Genomic DNA, 24,759 nt, shown 5'->3' on the forward strand with positions numbered 1-24,759 from the left:
ATATATTATATATATATATATGTATATATGTCAAAATGATTGGTTATGTCACGTATAATAGCATATATATAATTCCACCTGTTGACCTAATTTATTATAGCGTTTAGTTTTATTAAAAAGTTACACAAAAGTATAAAAGAAAAGTATATTTTACAAGAAAATAGTGTTATTGTTGTTCTTAACTTAGTTTTTTTTATTAATAAAATGATTAACAATATAAATAAACATAACGTAATAACAATTTTTTGACAATTCTTTTATATAATTTTTATAATAATATATTATTTATTATTTTTATTTTTTGATATTTTAGATATTATGATTTTAAATGTAAAGCTCATGATTAAAATGATCTAATGCAATTAAGTATTTATGAGTTTAACAAGAGTCAATTAATGTTATTAGATCATAAATGGATATTTCCAAAAGAAAAGTACTATAATAGAGATGTATTACATTAAATCAATGTTAAAGTTATAAGATGTGTCCTTACCGTTTTAAATTACGATCTATTTTTCTGATTGGATTTGGAATTGGTTTTCTCTTTGCAATATTTTTATTTACTAGTCAACATTTATTTTGCAACATTTCTGATTGCCAAAAATCTGCATTAAATTTATATTCTACAAATAAGAATACTCTTTTTAAATGGTTCATGTCTGATACATGGATCAGCAAGGAGATTATTTTTCAAAATTGGAATAAAACAACATATAGTGAGTGGTTGAATAATAAAAAATTGATATTAAGTAATATTGATATGGATATTTATCTTTATGGATCTGAAAAAAAGGAGGAATTAGAATCTAATTGGTTGAAATCACATGTTCACATCACTTGTGCTGTATTTGTAAAAAAAATTAAATTAGCTAGAGCTATCCAAAATACTTGGGGAAAACATTGTAATAGAATATACTTTTTTGGTCAATTAAAAGATATCAAAGTGCCTATTATAAATTTTGAAATAAAATTAGTATCTTCATGGCAACTTCTTTGTGAAGCTTTTAATTATATTTGGAGAAATAATGAAACTTTAGAGTGGCTTATCTTTGTAAGAGATGATACATTAGTGATTCTTGAAAATTTGCGTTATATGCTTGCTCCATTAAATCATACTCAGGATCATTATCTAGGTCATGCAATATTTCTATGGGGTCAACCATATAATGTTGCTAATGCAGGATATGTAATTAGCATGGGCGTTCTTAAAAAACTAATTAATATGTTTGATAATTCAAAAAAATGTGTAATCAGTGGCAAATATTGGAAACAGGAAGATTATTATCTTGGTAAATCTTTTATTATTTATTAATATATCTCATATAAGTTTTAAATAAATTATCATTCTTAATTATTTTCAGCCAAACATTTGGCTTCTATAGGAATTTATCCTTCTGATACAAGAGATCAGTATCAGAGAGGCACTTTCCATGGATATTCTTTGCAATCTTTATTATGGGGTGTTGTTAAAACTAGTACTTATTGGACTCGTGCTTTGTATCCAATAAAAAATGAGTGTTGCTCATTTATGTCTGTTACTTTTAATATAGAAGAATCTGAAAAAATGTATACTTTTAGTTATTTATTATATAATTTTTATGTCTTAAAGAAGAAAGCTGTATTTGGAAATAGAAAAGTAGCAACATCTATATCAGATGAAGATGTATAATTATTATCTTATTATAAAATTGTTATAATAAGAAAGAAATTGGAATTAATTGAAATATTATTGTTTTCAGGTATGGAAAGTTGCATTAAAAGAAGAATTTAATATTACACATTTAAATAATATTTCTAGTGAGATGTATTATGAAATATGGCACTCAAAATATTCTGAACCAGAACAATTAATTAACAATAATTATCAGATTAAAGATTCAGAATCTAAATAAATTATTCTTCCTTAATTTTTATATAATGGTGTTTTATCAAAGTCATAAATTTTTTAAAGTTATTTTATTAGTATAATTATGTATCATTTATTAATTATTTTAAAAAGCAATATTGTCTATATTACATTATATAGTTTTACATTAATTATTAAAATTATTTAAACAATTGAATCGAACAATTTGAACAATTTTTAGAAAATTGATGGAAATTTGAAAAATTTATCAAGTTTTATATAGTTTAGTAATGAGTTACATTGATGTGATAAATATGGGAATAGCAAAGTGGTGTTGTTTGATAACTATTTCCGTTGTTACGCCATTGTTGCCTTATCTAACTAATTAAGAATTCATTAATGCTTATAACTCTGATAATAGAATTATAAATCGAATTTTAAATATATGTCAAGAATATGTTGAAACAATCTTCATGTTTCTCTAATCTTGAATAGCAATAATCGACACAAAAATTGTTCGAAAGAATAATTTTTAATTACAAGTGGACTATAATAGTACCTGATATATTATATATTATATTTTTAATAAACATTACATACTATTATATGTATTATATATATTACATTTTTAATGTATATTTTTATCTAATATTTATTGTATAAATCTAATTCTATAACAATAAATTCTTAATTTTTTCAGAATTCTTCTGTTAATTTACAAATTTTAAACTTGATATCAATCCCACTAATGACCTATATATTTCGTCGAATTTATTTATCAAGGCAGATTTTAATTATCGGTTATCCGCTTCCTTTTCAAGGTGGCTATATAAAAGAAAAACTGTATTAATTTATATACTTTATGAGAGGAGATTTACTAAAAAGATTTCATACTTTTTTTTTTAATTATAATATATCAAAGACATTAACATGCTGTGGAAACTTTTTTTCAATATTGCTATAATCATTTTTAATCAATTTGTCATTGGAGATAATCTTCTGAAATCTTCTGACATAACAGAGTAAGTAACTTTCTGTTTTTCTTTGGCTTCTTTAAGATTGAATTTAATTATAATTTTAATTATTTAGGACGACTATCCCATTAAATGATATTTCAAAATTGAACTATGAAGGTATGAAGAATATAAAAAGTAAAACAAAACAGCTTTTATTTCCAGGGGGTTGTAGCAAGCAACCGGATTCACCCATAAATGGAGAAATAAGATGTTCTATAGATAGGTAACTCTTCATAAATTAATAACTAATTTTTTTTTATTATATTCAAGTATTTTATAAATTTTTTTTATAGTGGATGTATTGCAACTTGTAAGCATGATTATAAATTTCCTAATGGGGTGACACAATTAGCTATAACATGCATGAACAAAAAATGGCACATTCATGGCACAGATTGGATTTCTATTCCTCATTGCGAACGTGAGTTCCATTAAATCATAAAATCATGAAATTCTTTTCATTATAAAAAATGTAATATGGATAAATATATTTTTATATTTTTAGCAATTTGTTTGCCAGAATGTTTGAATAACGGGGTATGTATTGCACCTCATCAATGTCATTGTCCTGAAGACTTTACTGGACCACAATGTCAATTTGAGAAAAAACCATGTCTAAATTATCCTGCTCCAGTGCTTAATGCACATAAAATATGCAATTTACAGTATGTTCTAAAAAATTTAAAATTTGAATTTATTTAAAATATATATTAAATATTTAATTGTTCCAAATCCTTTATCAGATCATGTACTATATCTTGCATGAAGAATTTTACGTTTCCGGATGGTACTTCCGTAACTAATCTTTTATGCAAAAATGGAAATTGGGAACCTACTAGAAAAGACTGGGTTTCGATACCTGATTGTGAACGTATGCTTTAAATTTTTTTTTATAATTTATATTAATTCAATTATTGTTAATTTTTACAGTTAATTCAATTCTCTCAAATAATGTAATCTTGATCTGAGAACTTGATCCATAAAATTATAAATAAAAGAAGTTCTCACTTAAATGCTATTCTATATTTATAAAATTTCCATATTTTTGTTTCATTATAGCTGTTTGTGAACCACCTTGTCAGAATGGTGGTAATTGTCTTCCATCGAATCTTTGTCAGTGTCCTCAAGCATATAGAGGATCTCAATGCCAATATTGTAAGCATAATTTATTTATTTTAATATTATTTGATTTAAATAATTGAATAATTAATTTCAATATAGCTACTAATATCTGTAATGGAGAGAAAATGGGTTTCAATGGAGGCTTTTTTTGCTCGAATATAGATAATACTTACTCATGTACTATAAACTGTCCTGCTGGAGTGGAATTTGAATTTCCACCAGCTTCTGTATACATTTGCAATTATGAAACAGGTGTTTTTATGCCTCAACCTATTCCTCAATGTAATTACAGTGAAAATATGAACATAATTTCTTTGAGCACTCTATATAATTCATATATAAAGGAAACCAATCATACTTGGACTTATCAAGATATTTTTAATCCTCATGCAAACCAATTTCCATTGATTCATGGCAATTATGGAATTAAAGAACATTATAGTAATCATAAATCTAATATAACTACAAATACGGTAATAATTTAGAAACATTTTAAAATCATACATGAAATATTTATAATATTAATAACTTATTAATTAATATTAATAACTTATTCTAATTCTCTATTAATGATAGATGATATTTAACCCTTTGGAAAATAATGTACTATTTATTGAAGAGAAAAAACCAATCCCAAAAACATGTTTCACATGGAATGGAGTACACTATAAAACTTTTGATGATAGTATATTCACTTTTGACAGTGAATGTTCTTATATTTTAATACAAGAAGCACAAAATAGATTGTTCACTGTGACTGTAGATAACAGTCCAACATGCAAAGTTCAAAATTGTTTCAGAGTTATTAAGATTTATATTCAGGATAAGGAATACATTTTGTTGCGAAATAAAGAAGGTGTTCCAGAATTTAGAACTCGAAAAAAGTTGCTTCCAATTCCAGCACAATTATCAACTTTAAGAGTTGAAATGTCTGCACATTTTATCGTGGTAATATTGGATTCTTTAGGAATTCAGTTAAAATGGGATGGAGCTCTTATGCTACAGATCGAAGCTGCCGAAAATATGTGGAATAAAACCGTCGGTTTATGTGGTAACATGAATGGAGATAAAAGTGACGATTTAATAAGTAAGAATGGAAAACATACTAAAAGTGTTGCATCATTTGCAACTTCTTGGAGAACTGAGAATATTGGAGGTACTATTTTATTATTTTAAAATATATAAAAAATTTAATTTTTTTAGTTGTTGATTTTTAATTTTTATTTTATTTTTTTAGAAACATGTGACAAATATCCAACAATTAAACATTCTTGCGAATCCGATTCATTAATCACCAAAGATGCTATTCAATTTTGTGCAAAATTATTTTCTGATTATCGATTTAAAGCTTGTTCCAATACAATTAGTGTTTCCGAATTACAAATAGCTTGTTTATGGGATTATTGTTCTTGTATGGATTATGATAGAAGGAAATGTGCTTGTGATACTATGAATGTATATATTAGACAGTGTGCCCATAAAAAAATTATCTCTGTGTCTGGTTGGAGAAATAATGATACTTGTCGTAAGTTATAATTTTCTAAAGTATAATTTTCTTCAGTATATATTATTGATAATAAAAAAATTACTAATCATTTTATAATATTATAGCTATGACATGTAATGGTGGACGAATGTACATGCCATGTGGTCCAAAAATAGAACCATCTTGTTGGACAGAAAAAGAATTAAATATAGAAAATTGTGAAGAAGGTTGTTTTTGTCCAGAAGGAACAGTAGTTCATGAAGGAAAATGCATTTATCCTGATGAATGTCCTTGTAGACTACGTGGAAAACTATTTCAGCCTGGAAAAATTGTACAAAAAGATTGTAATACTTGCACTTGTTCTTCTGGAAAATGGATATGCACTCAGCTAAAATGCAGTGCCAGATGCGCTGTGATTGGAGATCCTCATTATGTTACTTTTGATGGGAAGCATTATGATTTCATGGGAAAGTGCAAGTATTATTTGATGAAGGATGATGATTATAGTATTGAAAGTGAAAATGTACCCTGTTCTGGTGCAATATCAGAAGTATATTTACAATATTTATATTATTTATAAATTATTATTAAAATAATATAAAGATTATAATTTTACTTATAGAATATGGGACTTATTCCTTCTAATGCACCATCATGTATAAAAACTGTTACAATCAATTATAAAAATATTTCCATGAAATTAAAGCAGCATAGACAAGTATTAATCAATGGAAATGAGTTAACAATATTTCCTACACTTATAAATGGCATTAGAATACGTATTGCAAGCAGTATATTCTTAATTGTTCAATTGCCAAATGGTTTGGAGATATGGTGGGATGGAATTTCTCGTGTTTATATCAATGCTCCTCCTGAATTCCATGGTTAATTAGCTTTCATTCTTTTTGTCTATATATGAATATTATATATAAATATTATACATATTCTTATACTCAATTTTGATTATATTTTGATTTATATTAGGCAATACTAAAGGGCTTTGCGGCACATTTTCTGAAAATCAGAAAGATGATTTTATCACACCAGAGGGTGATATTGAAAACACAGCAATTTCTTTTGCCAACAAATGGAAGTGTGATGAAGTTTGTCCTAATGTTCCAGAAAAGGAATTGGATCATCCTTGCGATCTTAATCCACAAAAACGAGCTACCGCGAAACAATATTGTTCTTATTTATTTAGCGACATTTTTATTGGTAAATTATTTAAATTTATAACATAGTATAACAAATTTTTTAGTTTAGCTATATATAATTTTTCTTTTAGATTGTCATTGGCACGTAGATCCGGATACATTTTATAAAAACTGTTTGTTTGATATGTGTTCTTGTAAAGTTAAACTTGAATCTTGTCTTTGTCCTATATTGGCTGCATATGCAAAAGATTGTTCTACCGCAGGAATAAAACTTTTATGGCGCCAGAACGTGGAAGAATGCAAAATTCACTGTTCTGGAAGTCAAGTTTATCAAATTTGTGGAAATAGTTGTACTAGGTATATATGATTCAATGGTAGTAGAATATATCGATAATTGCAAGATATTAATAAATTTTTTTTAGATCATGTGGAGATATATCTTTTTATCAGAACTGTAAACAAGATTGTGTAGAAGGATGTAATTGTCCAGAAGGGGAAACACTAGATATTCATGGAGAATGTATTCCAATTGGACAATGTCCATGTACTTATGGAGGATTGGAATTTAGTTCAGGGCACAAAGAAATCAGAGCTGGAAATAAATTTCCTGAACTTTGTATTTGTGCAGGTTTAATTTTTGTAAATCTAATAAATGTTAGACTTTTAATTAAGTTGAATTTATAATTTCATAAATTTTTTTAAATAGGAGGAGTCTGGAACTGTCGAGAAGCCATGCCAAATGAAATTATAAAATATCCAGCAACCAAGAACTTATTAACTTCATGTTTAATAAGTAACCATCAAGAAATCACAGATTGTGTTCAGACAGAGCCTAGAACTTGTAATAACATGCACAAACCAATCCAGAAGCCATCAATTTGTAAATCTGGTTGTGTTTGTAAATCTGGTTATGTTTTAAACGAACCAAATGGTAATTGCATTAAAGAAGAAACTTGTCCATGTCACCATGGAAGTCAAAGTTATGAAGAAGGATCTGTTATACAAAACGAATGCAATACTTGTAAGTGCACCAATGGAACATGGAAATGCACAGATAGAATATGTGCAGGTAACATTATAAATGACTATCTGTTCTATAAATCATTAAATTACAAATAAAATTTATTTGTTGAAACTTCTGCATTATTAGGAATCTGTTCTGTCTGGGGAGATTCTCATTATAAAACATTTGATGGTAAGATCTACGATTTTCAAGGATTATGCGATTATATTTTAGTGAAAGGTTTCTTAAGTCAAGAAGATTGTTTCGAGATATCTATTCAGAATGTTCCTTGTGGAACAATAGGGGTATCTTGCTCTAAATCAATTACTCTTACTATTGGAAGTGATCAGAGTTCTGAAAGAATTGTTTTAATCAGAGGAAAGGATCTTCCATTGGATAATTTTAAAAGAATCATTATAAGAACAGCAGGATTATTTCTATTCATTAATGTACCAGATATGGGATTGACTATGCAATGGGATAAAGGTATTTTTTTAATATAATAATTTTAATTAACATTAATAAATAATTAACATTTTTATTTTCAATTAAGATTTTACAAAATCAATTTCTTTTTTTTAAAACTAGTATATAATAATACAATATGTATTATAATACTTTAATTATAAATTTAATAAAAAATATTACTTTATATATTTTTTTGTATTCAATAAATATATTATTATAATTCTTTTTTATCATTATATTTTTCTTGATATTTTAATGATATTTATAGGTACTAGAGTATATGTAAGATTAGAACCTAAATGGAGAGGTCGTACAAAAGGACTTTGTGGTGATTACAATAATAATAGTGAGGATGATTTCAAAACACCTTCAGGTGGCATCTCAGAAGTATCTGCTAATTTATTTGGAGATTCATGGAAAAAAAATGAATTTTGTCCTGAGCCGAAAAATATCCAAGATCCTTGTATACAACATCCAGAAAGAAAATTATGGGCTACACAAAAATGTGGAATATTAAAATCATCGATTTTTCAATCTTGTCATTCTGAGGTCGAAGTTGAAAGTTATATTCACAATTGCATTTTCGATAGTTGTAGTTGTGATACAGGTAATGTTATATAAATTTATAAAAGTAATTATAATTTTTATTTATATTATTATTTTTATTGTAGGAGGAGATTGCGAATGTCTTTGTACTGCTTTAGCAGCATATGCTCAAGAATGCAATGCAAAAGGAGTTCCTATAAAATGGCGTAATCAAGAACTTTGTCCAATACAATGTGATGAGAATTGTAGTTCGTATTCCCCTTGTATCACAACTTGTCCTCAAGAAACTTGTGATAATCTTATAATTTTGAATGATAAATCCCATTTATGTTCTCAAGATATTTGTGTTGAAGGATGTTCCATCAAATCTTGCCCTAAAAATCAAGTATACAGCAATGATAGTTATACAGAATGTGTTCCCAAAGAAATTTGTAAAACACCTTGTACTGAAATCAATGGGGTATAATTGAGATATTTAAATATTCAAGATTAAAATATTTTTCTTTTTCGATAATAATGATTTATATTGTAGATAACATATTATGAGGGTGATAATGTAAAGAATGATGACTGTCGGACTTGCTATTGTAGTCGTGGAAAAGTGTTATGTAAAGGAGAACCTTGTATAAATATTATACCAAGTACTATACCACTAGAGGAACCACAAAAATGTGTAAATGGCTGGACAGATTGGATAAATCAGGATCCAGCAATTAAAGGAAAGAAATTTAAAGATGTTGAACCTTTACCTTCAACTTTAATCTTATCGAATGTTAAAGGATCTGCTATATGTGATCAGAATCAAATGATTGATATAAAATGTAGATCAGTAAATGATCATCTAACACCAAAAGAAACTGGTTTAGATGTAGAATGTAGTTTAGAACGTGGTCTTTATTGTCAATCACATCTTAATCTCTCATGCATCGATTTTGAAATCAGTGTTTTATGTCAGTGTTCACTAATTACCACAGAAAAATTAGATATATCAACTGCAACAGAAACAGATCTATTTGGAAAATGTAATATAGAATTTCCAACTGAACCTCATCCTACAGATTGTCATTTGTTTTATCAATGTACTCCTGGATTAAATGGTAATGAATTTATAAAGAAATCCTGTGGAGAAAATATGTTTTATAATCCTCAAACACAAGTATGTGATTGGCCAGCTACTGTCATGTTAATAAGACCAGAATGTTCAATGAAACAGATAACACCAAACAAGATTGAGTGGACAAGTGACAAAAAAATTAAGTATAAAACTACTACATCTACTACTTTGGAGAAAAATATCATAATATCCAAAACTTGTAAAGAAAGTGAAATATGGAATGATTGTGCCATTAACTGTAACAAGGTTTGCGATTATTATAAATATATCTTATTAAAGGAAGGAAAATGTAATGGCATCTCTGATTGTGTAGCAGGATGTGTTTCATTGGAGAAACCACAATGTCAACCAAACGAATTCTGGAGAGATGCAATGACTTGCGTGAATGAAGATGATTGTAGTTGTAGATCTCATAATGGACATCCAGTTATTTCTGGTGCTATTTTAATGGAATCGGAATGTGAAATTTGTCAGTGTATAAAGAATTATTACACTTGTGATAAATCTTCATGTTCTACTGTAATTAACAACATAACCACTGAACAATCAAATACGCAATCATGGACGGAAACTTCTCCTTTATTTGAGATTCATACCTTCATAATACCAAGTACTGTTAACCCACCACCTTATTGTACTAGCAATAATTTTGTTCCTTTAGTTCAATATTTGGATAACCAAGTTTCTTTTGACGCTAGTAGTATCAGAGATTCTAATTTTCAATCAAAAAGTGCATTGTTGAAAAAAATTGGATTTTGGGAACCAGAATATGCTACTACAGATCAATGGCTAGATATAAAATTTCAGAAATCTGAACCTATCTATGGCATCATTATTCAAGGCAATACAATAGAAAATAAATTTGTAACTAGTTATAAAATATTGTTTTCAGAAGATGGTCATTCATTTTCTTATGTTATGGATGACAAGAAAAAACCACAAATATTTAGAGGACCTATGGATCAATTCAAGTTAGTCGAACAGAAATTTTATCAACCTATTGAAGCTAGAATAGTTAGGATCAAGCCATTATCTTGGCATAATGGTATAGCTATGAAAATAGAATTGCTTGGTTGTCACGAAATGATGAGCACAGAGATTCCTGTGACAGAAACTGTTCCAATAATTACTACAACAATTACAGAAAAAATTATAACACCAATGTGTGATGAGCCAATGGGATTGGATGATGGAATAATTTTTTCTGATCAAATTTTGGTATCCTCTTCTTCCACTGATTTATTACCAAATTTGAAATTATCTTCTCCAAAAATCTGGCATCCTAAATTACATAATCCACATCAATTTGTAAAAATTGATTTTTTAGAACCTCGCAACTTAACAGGAATTGCTACTAAAGGTGGTGAAGGCACTTGGACCACAGTATATAAAGTGTTTTATAGTAACAATGATTATCAATGGAATCCAGTTATGGATGATAATGGTTATGAAAGGGAATTCTTAGGTAATTTTGACTCTAATACTATCAAAAAGAATTATTTTGACAAACCATTGAATGCAAGATATCTAAAAATACAACCAATTAAATGGCACGAACAGATAGGTCTCAAACTTGAAATTTTTGGTTGCTTCTTGCCTTATCCTTCTATTAAAACAACAACTGAGAAATTAGAAATAACATCAATGACTACACAAACATTCAAAAAATGTAATGTGTGTGAAGGAGTGCAAAATGATGATCAAATAATATGTAAATGCAAAGAATCTTTTTGGTGGAATGGAAATACTTGTGTTATTAAACAGGAATGCCCTTGTGTAGTTGAACATATATTGTATAGTGTAGGTGCAATTTATGTAAACAAAGAATGTCAAGAGTGCATATGCACTTTAGGTGGCACTTCTTTTTGTCATCCAAAGAAATGTAAACCTTGTCAAGAGCTAGGAAAGATACCAGTAGTTAATGAACTATGCAATTGCATATGTAAATCTTGTCCAAGTGGTACACGTCATTGTCCAACAAGTGACGTTTGTATTGATGACAATTTATGGTGTAATGGAATACAAGATTGTCCAGATGATGAAAAAAATTGTCCAAATATTACAACAAAACTTGAAGAAATCACAGCAATGAAAATAGAAAGCACAACTATTATGTCAACTTCAGGTATTAAACAAATTTTTAAGAGATATAATAGATATTTTAAAATATTATTAAATATATTATCTATCTATTATAATCTATTATATAATCTATTATATCTCTTGTTATTATTATTATTATTAAATATCTATTATTAAATTTTTTTAATGAAATTATTTAAAAAAATTATTTGTAAGATAATATAAAAAGTTATATTATTGCATTACATTAATATCTTATGATAAATCTAATATCTATTTCTTTATTAGATATCCCAATTCTATGTCAGGATCCAATCTGTTCGCCAGGATACAAAATAATTTTGAAACGACCTCAAAATTCGCTTTATTATACTAAATCTTATGTAAAAGAGGGAATAAAATCTCTTCATACAAGGTTGTCAAGAAAAAAAGGATTAAGGTATATTTTTATCTTAGATATTAAAATCTGGTAAATATTTCAATTTAATAATAAATAATATAAAGTACTTATCATCAGGAAATCTATGCAATATCATATAAAATATACTGAAAATGAAAAATCTAAAAATGAGATAGAATGTATACAATTCACATGTGTGCCTATTAAACCACAAACGATTTTTAATGAAAATATATCTCAATCTTGTCCGAAGATATCTTGTCCACCGGATTATACTGTAATTTACGAAAAGATGAGCATGTATAAACTTCAAAAATGTCCTAAGTATTCTTGTAAACCTCCAACACCAAAAGAAGTTGTTTGCAATATCACAGGAAGAACTTTTAATACATTCGATAAACTAGAGTATAAATATGATATTTGTAATCACATTCTGGCCAGAGATATGTTTGCTAATACATGGTACATCATAAGTGAGTCTTTTATAAATTTATTAATTATTAAAATTGTTATAATCAAGTTTTTATCTGTTATTTAAAAATATTATTTTTTAATTTATGTTTTTATAGTGGAAAAACAGTGTGATTTACATACAAGCCAGTGCACCAAAGTTCTAGTAGTGACTCTAGATATAGATGTAGTTCTTTTATACCCTGACATGCATGTGGACATAAATGAATACACTTTTACATCAAACCAGATTAATAGAATTGATAACAAATTTCATTCTTTCAAAATGTCAACTATAGGAAATGTTATATACTTGATATCAAACTATTATGGATTCTGGATAATATGGGACACAAATTCAAATGTAAAGATAGGAATTTCCACAAAATTGACACGTCAAGTGGATGGTTTATGTGGATATTTTGATGGATATTCTATAAATGATAAACAATTACCTGATGGAAGTCAAGCTCGAAGTACTGTAGAATTTGGAAACAGTTGGATTATAGAGGGAACTCCAGAATGTAATCCACAGGTTTGACAATGTATATTAATATCACAAAATAATATATTTAATAAAAACATATTTAATTTTCAAGGTCTGCCCATATCAATTACAAGCTAAGAGTTGGGATATTTGTAACATAGTGAAGGATGCCTCATTAATAGAATGTTCGAATATTGTTAACTTAGAAAAATTTATATCTAGTTGTATGGAGAACATATGCAATTGTCTACGCAGTAATCACTCATATGATGATTGTCGTTGCCGTTTATTAACCAGTTTTGTTACTGAATGTCAAGCTGGTGATTTAAATATAGATCTATCTACTTGGAGAAGTATTCATGACTGTCCAGTCATTTGTGCTTCACCTCTTGTTCACAAAGACTGTTTCAGGTATTTTAAGATATACAGATGAATAATCTAATATATTTTTATTTGAAATAGTTTAACATATTTCTATGAAAAATTTCATTTTAGAAACAAATGTGAGACTAGTTGCAACAATTTACAGCAGATAGATCCCTGTCCAATAATGCAAGGAGTATGTTTTTCCGGTTGTTTCTGTCCTGACGGAACAGTGCGTAATGGAGATGAGTGTATACCTCCTACATATTGCAAAGATTGCATCTGTGAATGGCTAGGAAATTCCAAATTTATTAATTTTGATAGAAAAAATATTAAATTTGATGGAAACTGCACATATATTCTCTCTAGAAATATTGTTGAGAACACAACAAAAAATAAAAAGTATACTTATCAGATTTTGGTGTCAAATAAAATTTGCGACACTGGAACGTGTACAGAGGCGGTTATAATTCTTTATCAAAATCATGTAATTAAAATTAAAGAAAGTATATCTAACCAGGAATTTGAAATAGAAGTGGATAATTCAAAGATATATGAATTACCTTTTAATACATCTTGGTTGATTTTGGAACATACATCTTCAAGAAAACTGCGATTATTAATACCATCTATCCAATTAGAAATCATTAGTTATCAACCCAACTTCGCATTTAGTTTGACTATACCTTCACATATCTTTGGAGATGCTATTGAAGGTCTCTGTGGTAATTGCAATGAAGATCCAGAAGATGATTTGAAACAGCAAGATGGAAAAGTATGATCATTTTACAATAAAAAGAAAAAATATATAATTAATGATTATATTTATTATTTATTATTGATTAAATAGATCATAGAAAACATGCAAGATTTCGTTACAAGCTGGTTGGTCACAGAATCTCCAAATATCAATTTAAATACAAATATATGCGTTTTTAATAATCAAAGTAAATGTATTTTATCAGATCAAGATTCATGTCAAAAGTTATTAAATATAGCAGATTTTGGCTTATGTCATAATCTTGTCGATCCAATGCCATATTTCATGGCTTGTAAAGATAATATGTGTTCTGGAGAAAGCTATTGCAATAGTTTTGAAGCATATTCAAGAAAATGTCAACAAATGGGAATTTGTTTAACTTGGAGAAGTAGCGAAATATGCCCTTATATTTGTCCTTCACGTAAATATATTTTTTTTATTATTCAAATTAAATATTATCATCTAAATTATTGTTTATTTTTCAGACTTAGTATATCAACCTTGTAATTCTATTTGTAAGCAGACGTGCGATACAATCAATAAAATGAATGATGTTATGTGCATAAAGAATTATGAGGAAGGCTGTTTTTGTCCTCAAAATCTCATCTTTCATAATAATACTTGCATTTCAAAAGAAAAATGTTTATTATGCGATGAAGAAGGTCATATTGAAGGTGATATATGGTTTCTAGATATTTGCACAAAGTGCACTTGCAACAAAAAGACTGTTCAATGCGAAAAAACCGAATGTCCTGCAGTGGAAACCATTTGTGAGGAGAACATGACACCTATGATCATTAATGGCACAGAGAAAGATTGTTGTGCTAAGTATCTTTGCATTCCAAAAACAGTAACTACTATGACACCTTTTTGCATTGAACCTCAAATTCCTGAGTGTGGCTATGGACAAATTATAAAAGCATTTGTAGATTCGGATGGATGTAAAAAATTTATTTGTGAATGTGTACCATCATCAGAATGTCCTATACTCAATGAAATTTCATTAGAAGTTGATCAACTAGAACCTGGTTTTATACAAGTAACAAACACCTCTGGTTGCTGTCCAAAATTTATGACTATTTGTGATCCTCAGACTTGTCCTTTAGCACCATCTTGTCCAGAATATCACGAGCTAAAAATTGATATAAAGAATGCTTGCTGTGATATTTATAAATGCGATCCACCAAAAGATTTGTGTTTATATAATATTGAATTCAAAAGTAAAATAGAAATGACAGAACATATAGTAGCAAAGAAACTTGGAGAACAATGGATGGATGGAAAATGTATTTCCTGTATTTGTGAATCTTCTGAGAAAGGCCCTAAACCGACATGCTTTACGACAGAATGCCTCAGAATTATGGATCATCCAGATATATCTGACTTCGTCATAGAAGAGATTCTCATAGAAGATAAATGTTGCCCTAATTTTGAAAGAACAGCTTGCAAAGATGGAAATAAAATATATAAAGTTGGTGAAATTTGGCAACCAAATTTGGAAGATTCTTGTACCTTCATAGAATGTCTCAAAGATGAAAATGGTATTCAAAAGCAAATTAAAGTGCAAGAATGTAACACTACTTGTGATGTTGGCTTTGAGTACCAACCTACAGATAATAAGAGCACTATTTGTTGTGGAAAATGTATTCCAGTAGCTTGTGTGATTTTCAATGAAGTAATAGATGTGGGAAAAGAATTATTTTCTTCTGATTTTTGTACCAAATACTCTTGCAAATCCAATAATAAGAGTATTTATATAGAATCTTTCACAGAAAAGTGTCCAGAGATAGATTCTTGGGAAGAAGCTGAATTTGAGATAGAAAAGCAATATATACCAGGACAGTGTTGTCCACAATTCATTAAAACTGGTTGCCGTCATAATGGCATTATATATAAACTTGGAGAAAAATGGAAGTCCGTAAATGATAAATGTGTTACGGAAATTTGTGCATTAGAATCTAATATAACAAAATATAAGGAAATAGAAGTTTGTAATAAAAATTGTACTCCTGGTTGGATATATGAGGAAAAAGAGAATGAATGTTGTGGACAATGTAAACAAGCTTATTGTATGATTGGAGATATGTTTTATAAGCCTAATACAACATGGTATTCAACTGATAATTGTACTATTTTTACTTGTATAAAACAAGGAGAACAATTAGTTATTAGCAGCAGTTCCGTAGTATGTCCTGATGTAACTGATTGTCCAGATACTTTACTTTACATGCAAAATTGTTGCAAAATATGTAATTTAACCTCATACAATCATAAGATTGAATCTTGTGTTGCTAATGTTTTAAAGGAACAAAACACGATTGGTATGTTTAGCATTAAACATCAAATACATGGCCTTTGCAAGAATTTAAAACCTATTGATGGAGTTACAGAGTGTCATGGCATATGCGAATCTAACAGTTATTTTGATACAGGTGAAAAAAAATAAAGTAATATCCGAATAAATAATCATGAAGCGTATTTATTTGTCATATTTGGAATATTTTTTTCTTTAAAGAAAAATAATAAAGTCTAGTCGTAAAGAAATAGTAACAATAATTTTTTATTTTTCATAATAAAGAATGAGGAAAATGTGATTATTTATTCAAAAACTGTAGCATATCATATTCTAAAGAAATTTTTGATTATCATTTGATTTTTTTAATTATAGATAATTGGAGTCAAATAGTTAACTGTCAATGTTGTCAACCAACAAAATATAAATCTCTAATTGTTGAATTGATTTGTGAAGATAATAAAAAATTCAAAAAACAAGTTACTGTGCCAGTTTCTTGTACTTGTTCAGCTTGTATGTCTAATGAAAAGATTTACAAAAGAAGAAAAGATGGAGTAAAAGGCTAATTAATAAGTTAAAGTTAAACAACTAAAAATATTATAATTAAGATATACATATTTAAATTTCAAAATAAACTCAAAAATACAAAAATATTATTCGTTGATTTTATTGATGAATGTACATATTTATGTGTATACATATTATATACATATATTATTTTAATAATATCGACATTCTCACATTACAATTCTTATTTTCAGAGCCATACTAAGTACAGTAAAATCTAATTCAGTCTTTCTTATCAAGACTTCAAATTTTTTTTGCTTGTTTGTACTTCAAAATTTGAATATTAAATAAATTTTTAAGAATTTAAAAAAAAAATTATTTATGGAAATATTTTAAAGCACAATATTAAAATTTTAAATATCAGCCAAAAATATGTAAATTAAAAATCATAATTTTTCTCACTTTCCATTGGTCATTGAAATCATCAATTATTAAACAGAAAAAATTCAAATTTTTTAGTACCATTTTTACCAAATTGCAAATCTCAAATTGTAAAGTTTTGACTTGTTCGATTCATCACGAATACAAAAATAGGACTTATCAAAAATGTTTTAGACTAGTTTTCAAAAAACCTGAGCTATCGAATTATTATCTTAGAAAACGGTACTAACGAAGAAATATAAATAATTCGTTAATAATATCAAGCCAAAAAGAATATAAAAGCTATATTACATTTTTTATTATCGTATGGCATTTTATTAGACTGCAAACATAATCAAATTTATAATGAATGTTTCTCAGTAACAAAAAATTATTAATTCTTTCTTATGTACGTGTATATATATATAATTTATTTTTTAATATTTTCTCTTCTTCAACGAATAATTATTTTGAACAACAACAAACGCACTTCAATATAATATTTCTCTAAGTGCACAGTATTTATATAGATATTATTGATTCCAAAAACATGATAGTAACTATAAATAGTTTCCTCTCCAAACATTACAAAAAAGAAAGGAAGTAACATTTTTGTTATATTGTTTTCATTTGGCGTAACAACGCACTCTCAAAATATATAAACAGTTATATTGATCTAAATTAATTTACATACATGATTCCTACATTATAATTTTATAGAATTGATTGATTGTATTCGATATATTCAATACAATGAAATTTTTTTTCTCTTAATTTAATGTTATATATGAAATTTATATGCAATTTTTCATGCATTTTTAATTTTTTTATATTTTTTTTCGTTGCAAAAGAAATTGATATCAATACATATTTAAAATAGATTTTTCACGTACAGAAAAGTTAGATTTCAATCAATAATGCATAGATTTTGAGCGTTTTACGGAAGAAGCGTTTTTCGAAAATAAAATTTAATATGAAATACAAATTCTATGTAATGATGAACAACAACAATAATGATAATAATACATCTCCTTATACTAATAGAAATAAACATAACAATCGTCCACCTTCATCATTTTGTATATAGATTTATAATTATAATGATTATTTTCTATTTTTCTTTTTGTTAAAAGAAATAGCAAAAGACAATGATCGCATTTTTTCAATAATCATTAAATTCAAATGTATCTGTTATTAATGATATAGAAATGAATATATTCTCTAATGAATTCTTCAAGAGCAATCCTATCTCTTATATTTAACAATAATTTTTAATTAGTATAAGTGCATATTGCTCTAAAGAAATCGCAATACTGTATAAAAATGAATGATGAAAAATGATTTCTATCATATCGAAACAAGGGAGATATGAATTTTAAATGTTTAAATTCAAATTAGAATATCAATATTATTATATATAATAACCGATTAGTAAAAAATTAAATCTATTATAAGTTTTTAAGAATTAAAATCCATTTTTTCCCGTGTTTCGAAGATCTTCAGAAACAATTAAGACGCCTGAAATGAATCTCCCATGATACCTGTTATTACCAATGATAATGTCAATGATTCCATTAACCTATTAACTGGAAAAAATAATATTATCAATATTTTTGAATTTATTTTTTTAAATATTTTTTAAATTTAATTAGTTTAATCATAAAAAATACATTATCAAATTTTAATTTTCAAGAGATAAATCAAATTAATTTGCTTTGAATCGGATTTACAAAAAAATAATATAAATTATTTATGCAAATTTTTCATTAACAAACCAGTTAACAGATTAATAGTAACGAGAAGCTGACATAATCTTACTTTTGGAGCATTCTGAGTCTACGTAATTGACTCATTTAATCCAGCTTCACGATCCTCGCCTCCGTGTATGTGTGTGTGAATGTGTCGACGAAGGTACAGACAGACAGTTTAGGCTGTTCCTCGCGTACGTAGGTACGCTACCTGAAAGGAGGAAGGACTACTTTTTGCTACACTTATAGAGCACACAGCAGCGTACAACGCGCTGTGATACCTATTTTGCTACCTTCGACATGTTCGATTGGACCTGGCCGGCCGGCATGGCCCCAAACTCGGAAATGCGTTCTCTCCGGGCGTGTGGACTCTCTCTTGGACGGCGTTGTTGTTCTTTGTTCATTTTCTTTTTTTCAAAACAGATGCAATTTCAAGACTCGCCACAGCATGCGAGTTATTGGCCCTTTACTCAGGGGCCGTGAGTAAGTCCTAGGCCAATTCTCGTTTACCCTTTGGATCTGTATAGAACTTGGACTCGCTTTCATTGTTTATGCTTAAAGATCGTTCGTGAAAGTGCTTGCTTAGCAAATATACCACCGCTTCATACGTAGCCATAATAATTGCTGTATTTGGAATTTGTCTAATCAGATGAGTACCAAGACCACGGTATAGACCATGAAATCCTTCTTCAGCGTAGACTGTGCTCAATGTTTGCCAGAAAGTCTGATATTTCGTACCTTCCTCTCTAAGTCTCGTCCTTGCTACTTCTGAAACAATACAAATAATTTTAATTAATATAATTTAATTTAATTATATCAAAATTATTATGACAAGTGAAATTATTGATTTTTGATTAGAAGTATTTTAAAAGAAAATAAAAATTGAGAATATGAAGAACATAATATCGCTAAATAATAAAATTCTTCTTTTAAAAAAGAAGTTATTTTTTTCTCCAATCAATTCTTTTCTTTTTTTGATATTCTGATACATTAGTCATTCATATGCGTAATGGAGATGAGTCGTACTAGTGTGCAGGATGTTTGCAAGAATTATAAAGATTTTTGCAAGTAAAGAAGTTTGTGCAAACTGATGCTTTACTCTTGAACCACAGCCAACTCGCTGAGCAATGCCTTAAAAATAGAGCTTAATTGAAGTAGGAAGCAGAAGCCTTGCATTTTGTGATGGCAAAATTGCACAATACAGCCAACCTTACCATGGGGGTAAGCGATGGTGGAGGCAATCGTTTTTGAGAACGAGCCAGCCGCCATGAACTCTAAGAAATCGCGCAATGTTTTTCGATCTGCATTGGGAGCCTTGTATGTTGCTAAAGAGGCCTTCACAGCCTCGTAGATCACAAAATGTATCACAGTCTCGCTTATTCCTATGTAGGAGGCCATAATGCCTTTGTAGAATCCCAGGATACCCTGAAAAAATAACATATAATTTTAATTTGAATTCTATCAATCATTCAAATTGTAACCCTAGATTCCTATGAAAGGATTGTTATAATATTGTTTAATATCACTAATTGTAATTTTTGAATAATTCAAAATATTCAACCAATCAAGATATAACTGAATGATCAAATAATAATTATTTAAATAATTATATAAACTATCTAAAATAATGAATTTGTAACATAAATTAAAGAATGTTCTTAATATATATAATCATATTTTATAATTATATATAAATTTGACAAAATAAATTTTGTTTTATTATATACGCAAGAAATTAGAGAAAAAATCAGAGTATCAAATTTAAAAAAAGATATCGATCAAAAAATGTATCTGTAATACATATTTTGTTGACAAAAGATTAAGATATGTGCTTGCCTCCAACAAAGAAATTATCTGAAGAACATATATGGGATATATTTTCAAAGATAAGATATTAAATTTCAAGAATATGCGATATACTGATACAATTTATGATTAAATTATCGCATTGACCTCTCTTAATAAATGCTCATTTATTTTACTTTTGAATTCGCAAACATGCGATAATGGAAGTTTCCGTGATTTAAAACTTATCACTAATTTATATTAAAAAAAAAAAAAAAATTACAATATTGTAATAATTAACTTCTGTATGATAAATATTTCTCAAAATATTGATTTTTTTATTTTAATAAACGATTCTCTGATTTTCATAAACAATATAGATGAAAATAAGAGTTACAAATAGATGCGATTAAACAATATAAATGAAAATGAATACAAACATTGGAATAAAAAAAAAATTATAATGAATGAAAGGTTTTTCTGCAAAAAATTTAATACCTAATAAATTTTATCACCGTATACATACGTATGTTACGTAATCACATTAATATAATTATCTAAAAATTAATTATAAATTTTGCTATAATTTTCTTTTCTCTTTTTTAATTATATTATATTTAATTTTGTAACTATTATTTACAAGAATTATTTTCTTATTTATTTATGAAAAATTAGAAAAATTTAAATTCTATTAAAAATGATAGACTAATTTAAATTCATAAATGATTAATAAATATTTCAATTATTTATTAGAATATATCTCTTATATTTTATTTTTTTATCCTATTTTTATATAGTACCCTCAATTTCATTCTATTATTTTATCCTATTTTTATGTAGTATTTCAATTTCATTCTATTATTTTATCCTATTTTTATACAGTAAAGAAAAAGAAAATTAATGTAAAGGCACAGTTACAAATGTGACAAAATGACATATAATAATTCAACAAATCAACCGTGAAAAACGATGTTGTTTTCTTATCCACGAGATATTTTCGGCACATTTTGACTATTTGTAGATTGCAGAGACAATTTTAAATCTGGCTCTGCTGCAATTGCGATGCAAATATGTCTGAAGAACGCAATCGAATGATAATAAAGAAAAATCTCAATTCGATATTTTAAATAAATTTAGTCTATCTTAGTAGTTATCCAAAGATTATCTAAATTGTTCAAAGATTAAATGAATTATATAATAATTATAATTTTATTATCTTGTATGAAATTATATAGAAATTGTAGAAGTATTTTAACGCACAGTTTCTATGCATGTACGATTGTAAAAATATCCTTGGCTGCCGGATTGGCTTGTCCATTGTACATCACAACAATTACAACATTGAATGTTGACTTTTGATTGACAAAAGTTCGAGGCTTTGTTTTTTTCAAACTCCAAACATAGTTAGATTTATCAATATATGCAAAAAGTTCTTAAATTAATAAGTGAATTATTAAAAAAAAAAAAAAGTTTCGACATTCACTCTGTTCTATCTATATTTGTCATCAAGTTTTTTCATCCTTATTCTCTCTCAGTCCCAAAAAGGATCTATATCCTCAAACATACTCTGTTTCCTAAAATCAAAATAAGTTAATATAAATATTTTACTATTTAGGATTACTAGCTTAAGTCTCATTATCTCCAGAATATTGCAGAAACTATCTAATCAGTAAATTGATGATTACATATAAAATTCAAAATAATTCAAGATACAACAAAATCTATTATAGGAGCTGTATACCAGCATGTTTAACTTTAAGGGTAGAAAAACTCTCCAATCATATACTGATATACTGATATACTGATATACTGATCATATGTAATGATATAATGGTCAAAAAAATCTTCCAAGATGTTCCAATATGGCATGTCTCATGGAACGAAGAGTTTCTTTCCTCAAAACAGGATTTTCGTACCGATTGTCGATATATCCTTTGCATACACTCCATCGCAGTGATTTTGTTGGTTCGATGGTCCAGTTGCAGCCTGGTCTTCACGAACCAAATAGGATTTGTCAATGTGCATGCCACGAAACCTGAAAAATGAATCTATGTGTTTTTAATCCGAGCAGTATGTGGAGGAAAAGGGGAGGGATTGTGTGTGTGGCATACTGCGACTGTCTCGGCTCTCTCGTCAATTTACTGGTTTTTTAAAGTTGTTTCCGAAAGATGATTTTTGAAGAATCAGATTGACGACTTATCTACCTAAGAAAAATTAATAAAGCTAAGTTAAAAAAATTAAAAATATTTTATATAATATTCCTATTATTAAAAATAATAAAATTTCTAAATTTAAAATTGCAATAATTTTCATGTTTATAGTATTTTATCAAAAATGTGATAGTTGATTTGAATGTTGTGTTTTATTGAAATATCGAATACTATGAAAACTTTATTAATTAATAAAAAATTCTTATTTACAAAAAAATAAAGCAGTTATAACCACAGATAATTTAACCTTGTACCGACAAATTGTAATTCAATAAGAGTTGCGCCATCAATCTAACAAACAACGAACACATTCGAGCCAAGAAACGACTGGTCGAATTCTTTTTCGCGATTCCAAATCTAGTTAACCGTTGGCAGAAATTCTCTGATTGATCCTCCGATTCCTGTAAACATGCCAACTTCTAAATTTATCGCAGTTACAACAGACAATCTTGTTGTCAACTAAAATCAACAACAAAACTGGATGAAGTCAGAAACAAATTTATATATTCGATATTCACAATTCTTGTTGATGTGAACTTATATTCAATTCATGTATTCCTAATCTATCTGAAATTAGAAGCATGATATAGAAAACTACATTGATTATAGAGATGCCACAAATTAGAAAAGGCGACAAATTGCCTAATATAATTTTGTACGAAGCTGTACCGGAAAATGAAATTAATATTTTGGATTTAGTGTCTAATAAGAAAGCTATTATTTTTGGAATTCCTGGAGCATATGTTCCCGGATGTTCTAGAGTCCATTTGAAAGGTTTTATTGAAAAGTAAAAAAATCGTCAATTATTTTTTTAAACTTTGTAAAAACTTTTAGAAGAATATAGAAAAAAATATTTAAAAATTTTAAATTGAATATGTAATATCAATGATATAATTTAATTTTGGAATTCATAAAAATTGCTTGCATAGCCTACTTTGAATTGAATGATTTAGATCAACAGACCTGAAATGTATGGGCTTTCAAGAGATAATCTGCGTGTCCGTGAATGATCCATTTGTGATGTCTGCTTGGGGAGATGCCAAAGGAGCAACTGATAAAGTAATAGCATCAATTATAGAAATTTTTAAAAAATTTCTAGAATTATCTTCAAAACAAAAAAAATCGATTGTTTTTGTTTAATAAAGTTACCTATTAACAAATATAATACAAATATAATATAAAATTAATTTAGGTGAGAATGTTAGCAGATCCTATGGGATCTTACACCACAGCTATTGGAATGGATGTAGACATTCCAGAATTAGGAGGAAGAAGAAGTAGAAGATATTCGATGGCTACCGTAAATGGTATTGTAAAGGAATTATTTATAGATGCACCTAACGTAAAATTTATATGTTTACAAACAGAAGGTTTACCTACATATTGTACTTGATTGATTTTATTAAAATAAATATGTTTAATTTTTAGATTTGAAAAATTTTAAATGATTCATTTAAGTATAAGATCTATAAGTATTGTACATCATCATAATGAAATTG

At 27.5% G+C, this 24,759-nt stretch overlaps 4 protein-coding genes and 2 long non-coding RNA genes across 9 annotated transcripts in view; 3 read left to right on the plus strand and 3 right to left on the minus strand.

The window, feature by feature from the left end:
- Window positions 1-13: 13 nt before the first annotated feature.
- Window positions 14-2,548, plus strand: LOC100869507 (C1GALT1-specific chaperone 1). Its single transcript, XM_012487187.3, has 4 exons — window positions 14-231; window positions 314-1,289; window positions 1,362-1,663; window positions 1,740-2,548. The coding sequence occupies exons 2-4, from the start codon at window positions 482-484 to the stop codon at window positions 1,890-1,892; spliced, it is 1,263 nt and encodes a 420-aa protein (XP_012342641.1). The 5' UTR covers window positions 14-231; window positions 314-481; the 3' UTR covers window positions 1,893-2,548.
- Window positions 1,279-3,043, minus strand: LOC147657896 (uncharacterized). The gene is made up of 2 exons (XR_015291515.1): window positions 2,741-3,043; window positions 1,279-2,671 (listed from the first exon to the last, which is right to left on the minus strand). It is a non-coding gene; the product is annotated as an uncharacterized LOC147657896 (long non-coding RNA).
- Hml (hemolectin) lies at window positions 2,625-17,243 on the plus strand. 2 transcript variants are annotated; one of them, XM_031916801.2, is made up of 27 exons: window positions 2,625-2,868; window positions 2,936-3,085; window positions 3,156-3,283; window positions 3,368-3,527; window positions 3,606-3,733; window positions 3,922-4,017; window positions 4,084-4,457; window positions 4,561-5,140; window positions 5,222-5,509; window positions 5,596-6,020; window positions 6,093-6,354; window positions 6,455-6,685; window positions 6,756-6,981; window positions 7,047-7,252; window positions 7,331-7,693; window positions 7,775-8,113; window positions 8,364-8,702; window positions 8,767-9,101; window positions 9,174-11,880; window positions 12,126-12,276; window positions 12,355-12,710; window positions 12,807-13,222; window positions 13,287-13,585; window positions 13,670-14,312; window positions 14,388-14,718; window positions 14,783-16,729; window positions 16,966-17,243. In XM_031916801.2, the coding sequence occupies exons 1-27, from the start codon at window positions 2,777-2,779 to the stop codon at window positions 17,154-17,156; spliced, it is 11,763 nt and encodes a 3,920-aa protein (XP_031772661.2). In that variant the 5' UTR covers window positions 2,625-2,776; the 3' UTR covers window positions 17,157-17,243. The 2 variants fall into 2 exon arrangements, with proteins under 2 accessions (XP_031772661.2, XP_086762057.1); XM_086905931.1 differs by having other exon boundaries at window positions 2,668-2,868; window positions 3,025-3,085.
- Window positions 17,242-24,759, minus strand: part of Rim2 (replication in mitochondria 2) — a 14,303-nt gene continuing 6,785 nt past the window's right edge. The window contains exons 4-7 of one of the 3 annotated variants that reach the window (XR_001112182.2): window positions 22,967-23,085; window positions 20,480-20,690; window positions 19,559-20,033; window positions 17,242-19,476 (exon numbers count right to left, since the gene is read on the minus strand). Coding sequence is in view for 2 of the 3 variants with exons in the window: in XM_086905946.1 (XP_086762072.1) it covers window positions 19,756-20,033; window positions 20,292-20,396; window positions 20,480-20,690; window positions 22,967-23,085 (713 nt within the window). In the remaining variant the exon portion in view is untranslated. Of the gene's footprint in view, window positions 20,034-20,291; window positions 20,397-20,479; window positions 20,691-22,966; window positions 23,086-24,759 lie in introns of all 3 variants that reach the window. The other 2 variants (XM_086905946.1, XM_012487190.2) reach the window with 2 other exon arrangements.
- On the minus strand, window positions 22,165-22,960 carry LOC147657897 (uncharacterized). Its single transcript, XR_015291517.1, has 2 exons — window positions 22,792-22,960; window positions 22,165-22,624 (listed from the first exon to the last, which is right to left on the minus strand). It is a non-coding gene; the product is annotated as an uncharacterized LOC147657897 (long non-coding RNA).
- On the plus strand, window positions 23,522-24,698 carry LOC147657898 (peroxiredoxin-5, mitochondrial-like). Its single transcript, XM_086905949.1, has 3 exons — window positions 23,522-24,047; window positions 24,214-24,319; window positions 24,453-24,698. The coding sequence occupies exons 1-3, from the start codon at window positions 23,872-23,874 to the stop codon at window positions 24,651-24,653; spliced, it is 483 nt and encodes a 160-aa protein (XP_086762075.1). The 5' UTR covers window positions 23,522-23,871; the 3' UTR covers window positions 24,654-24,698.

The sequence above is a fragment of the Apis florea genome, unplaced genomic scaffold (genome assembly GCF_048593485.1).
Source record: "Apis florea isolate Af1SG1 unplaced genomic scaffold, ASM4859348v1 contig_2492_pilon, whole genome shotgun sequence".
NCBI lineage: Eukaryota > Metazoa > Arthropoda > Insecta > Hymenoptera > Apidae > Apis > Apis florea.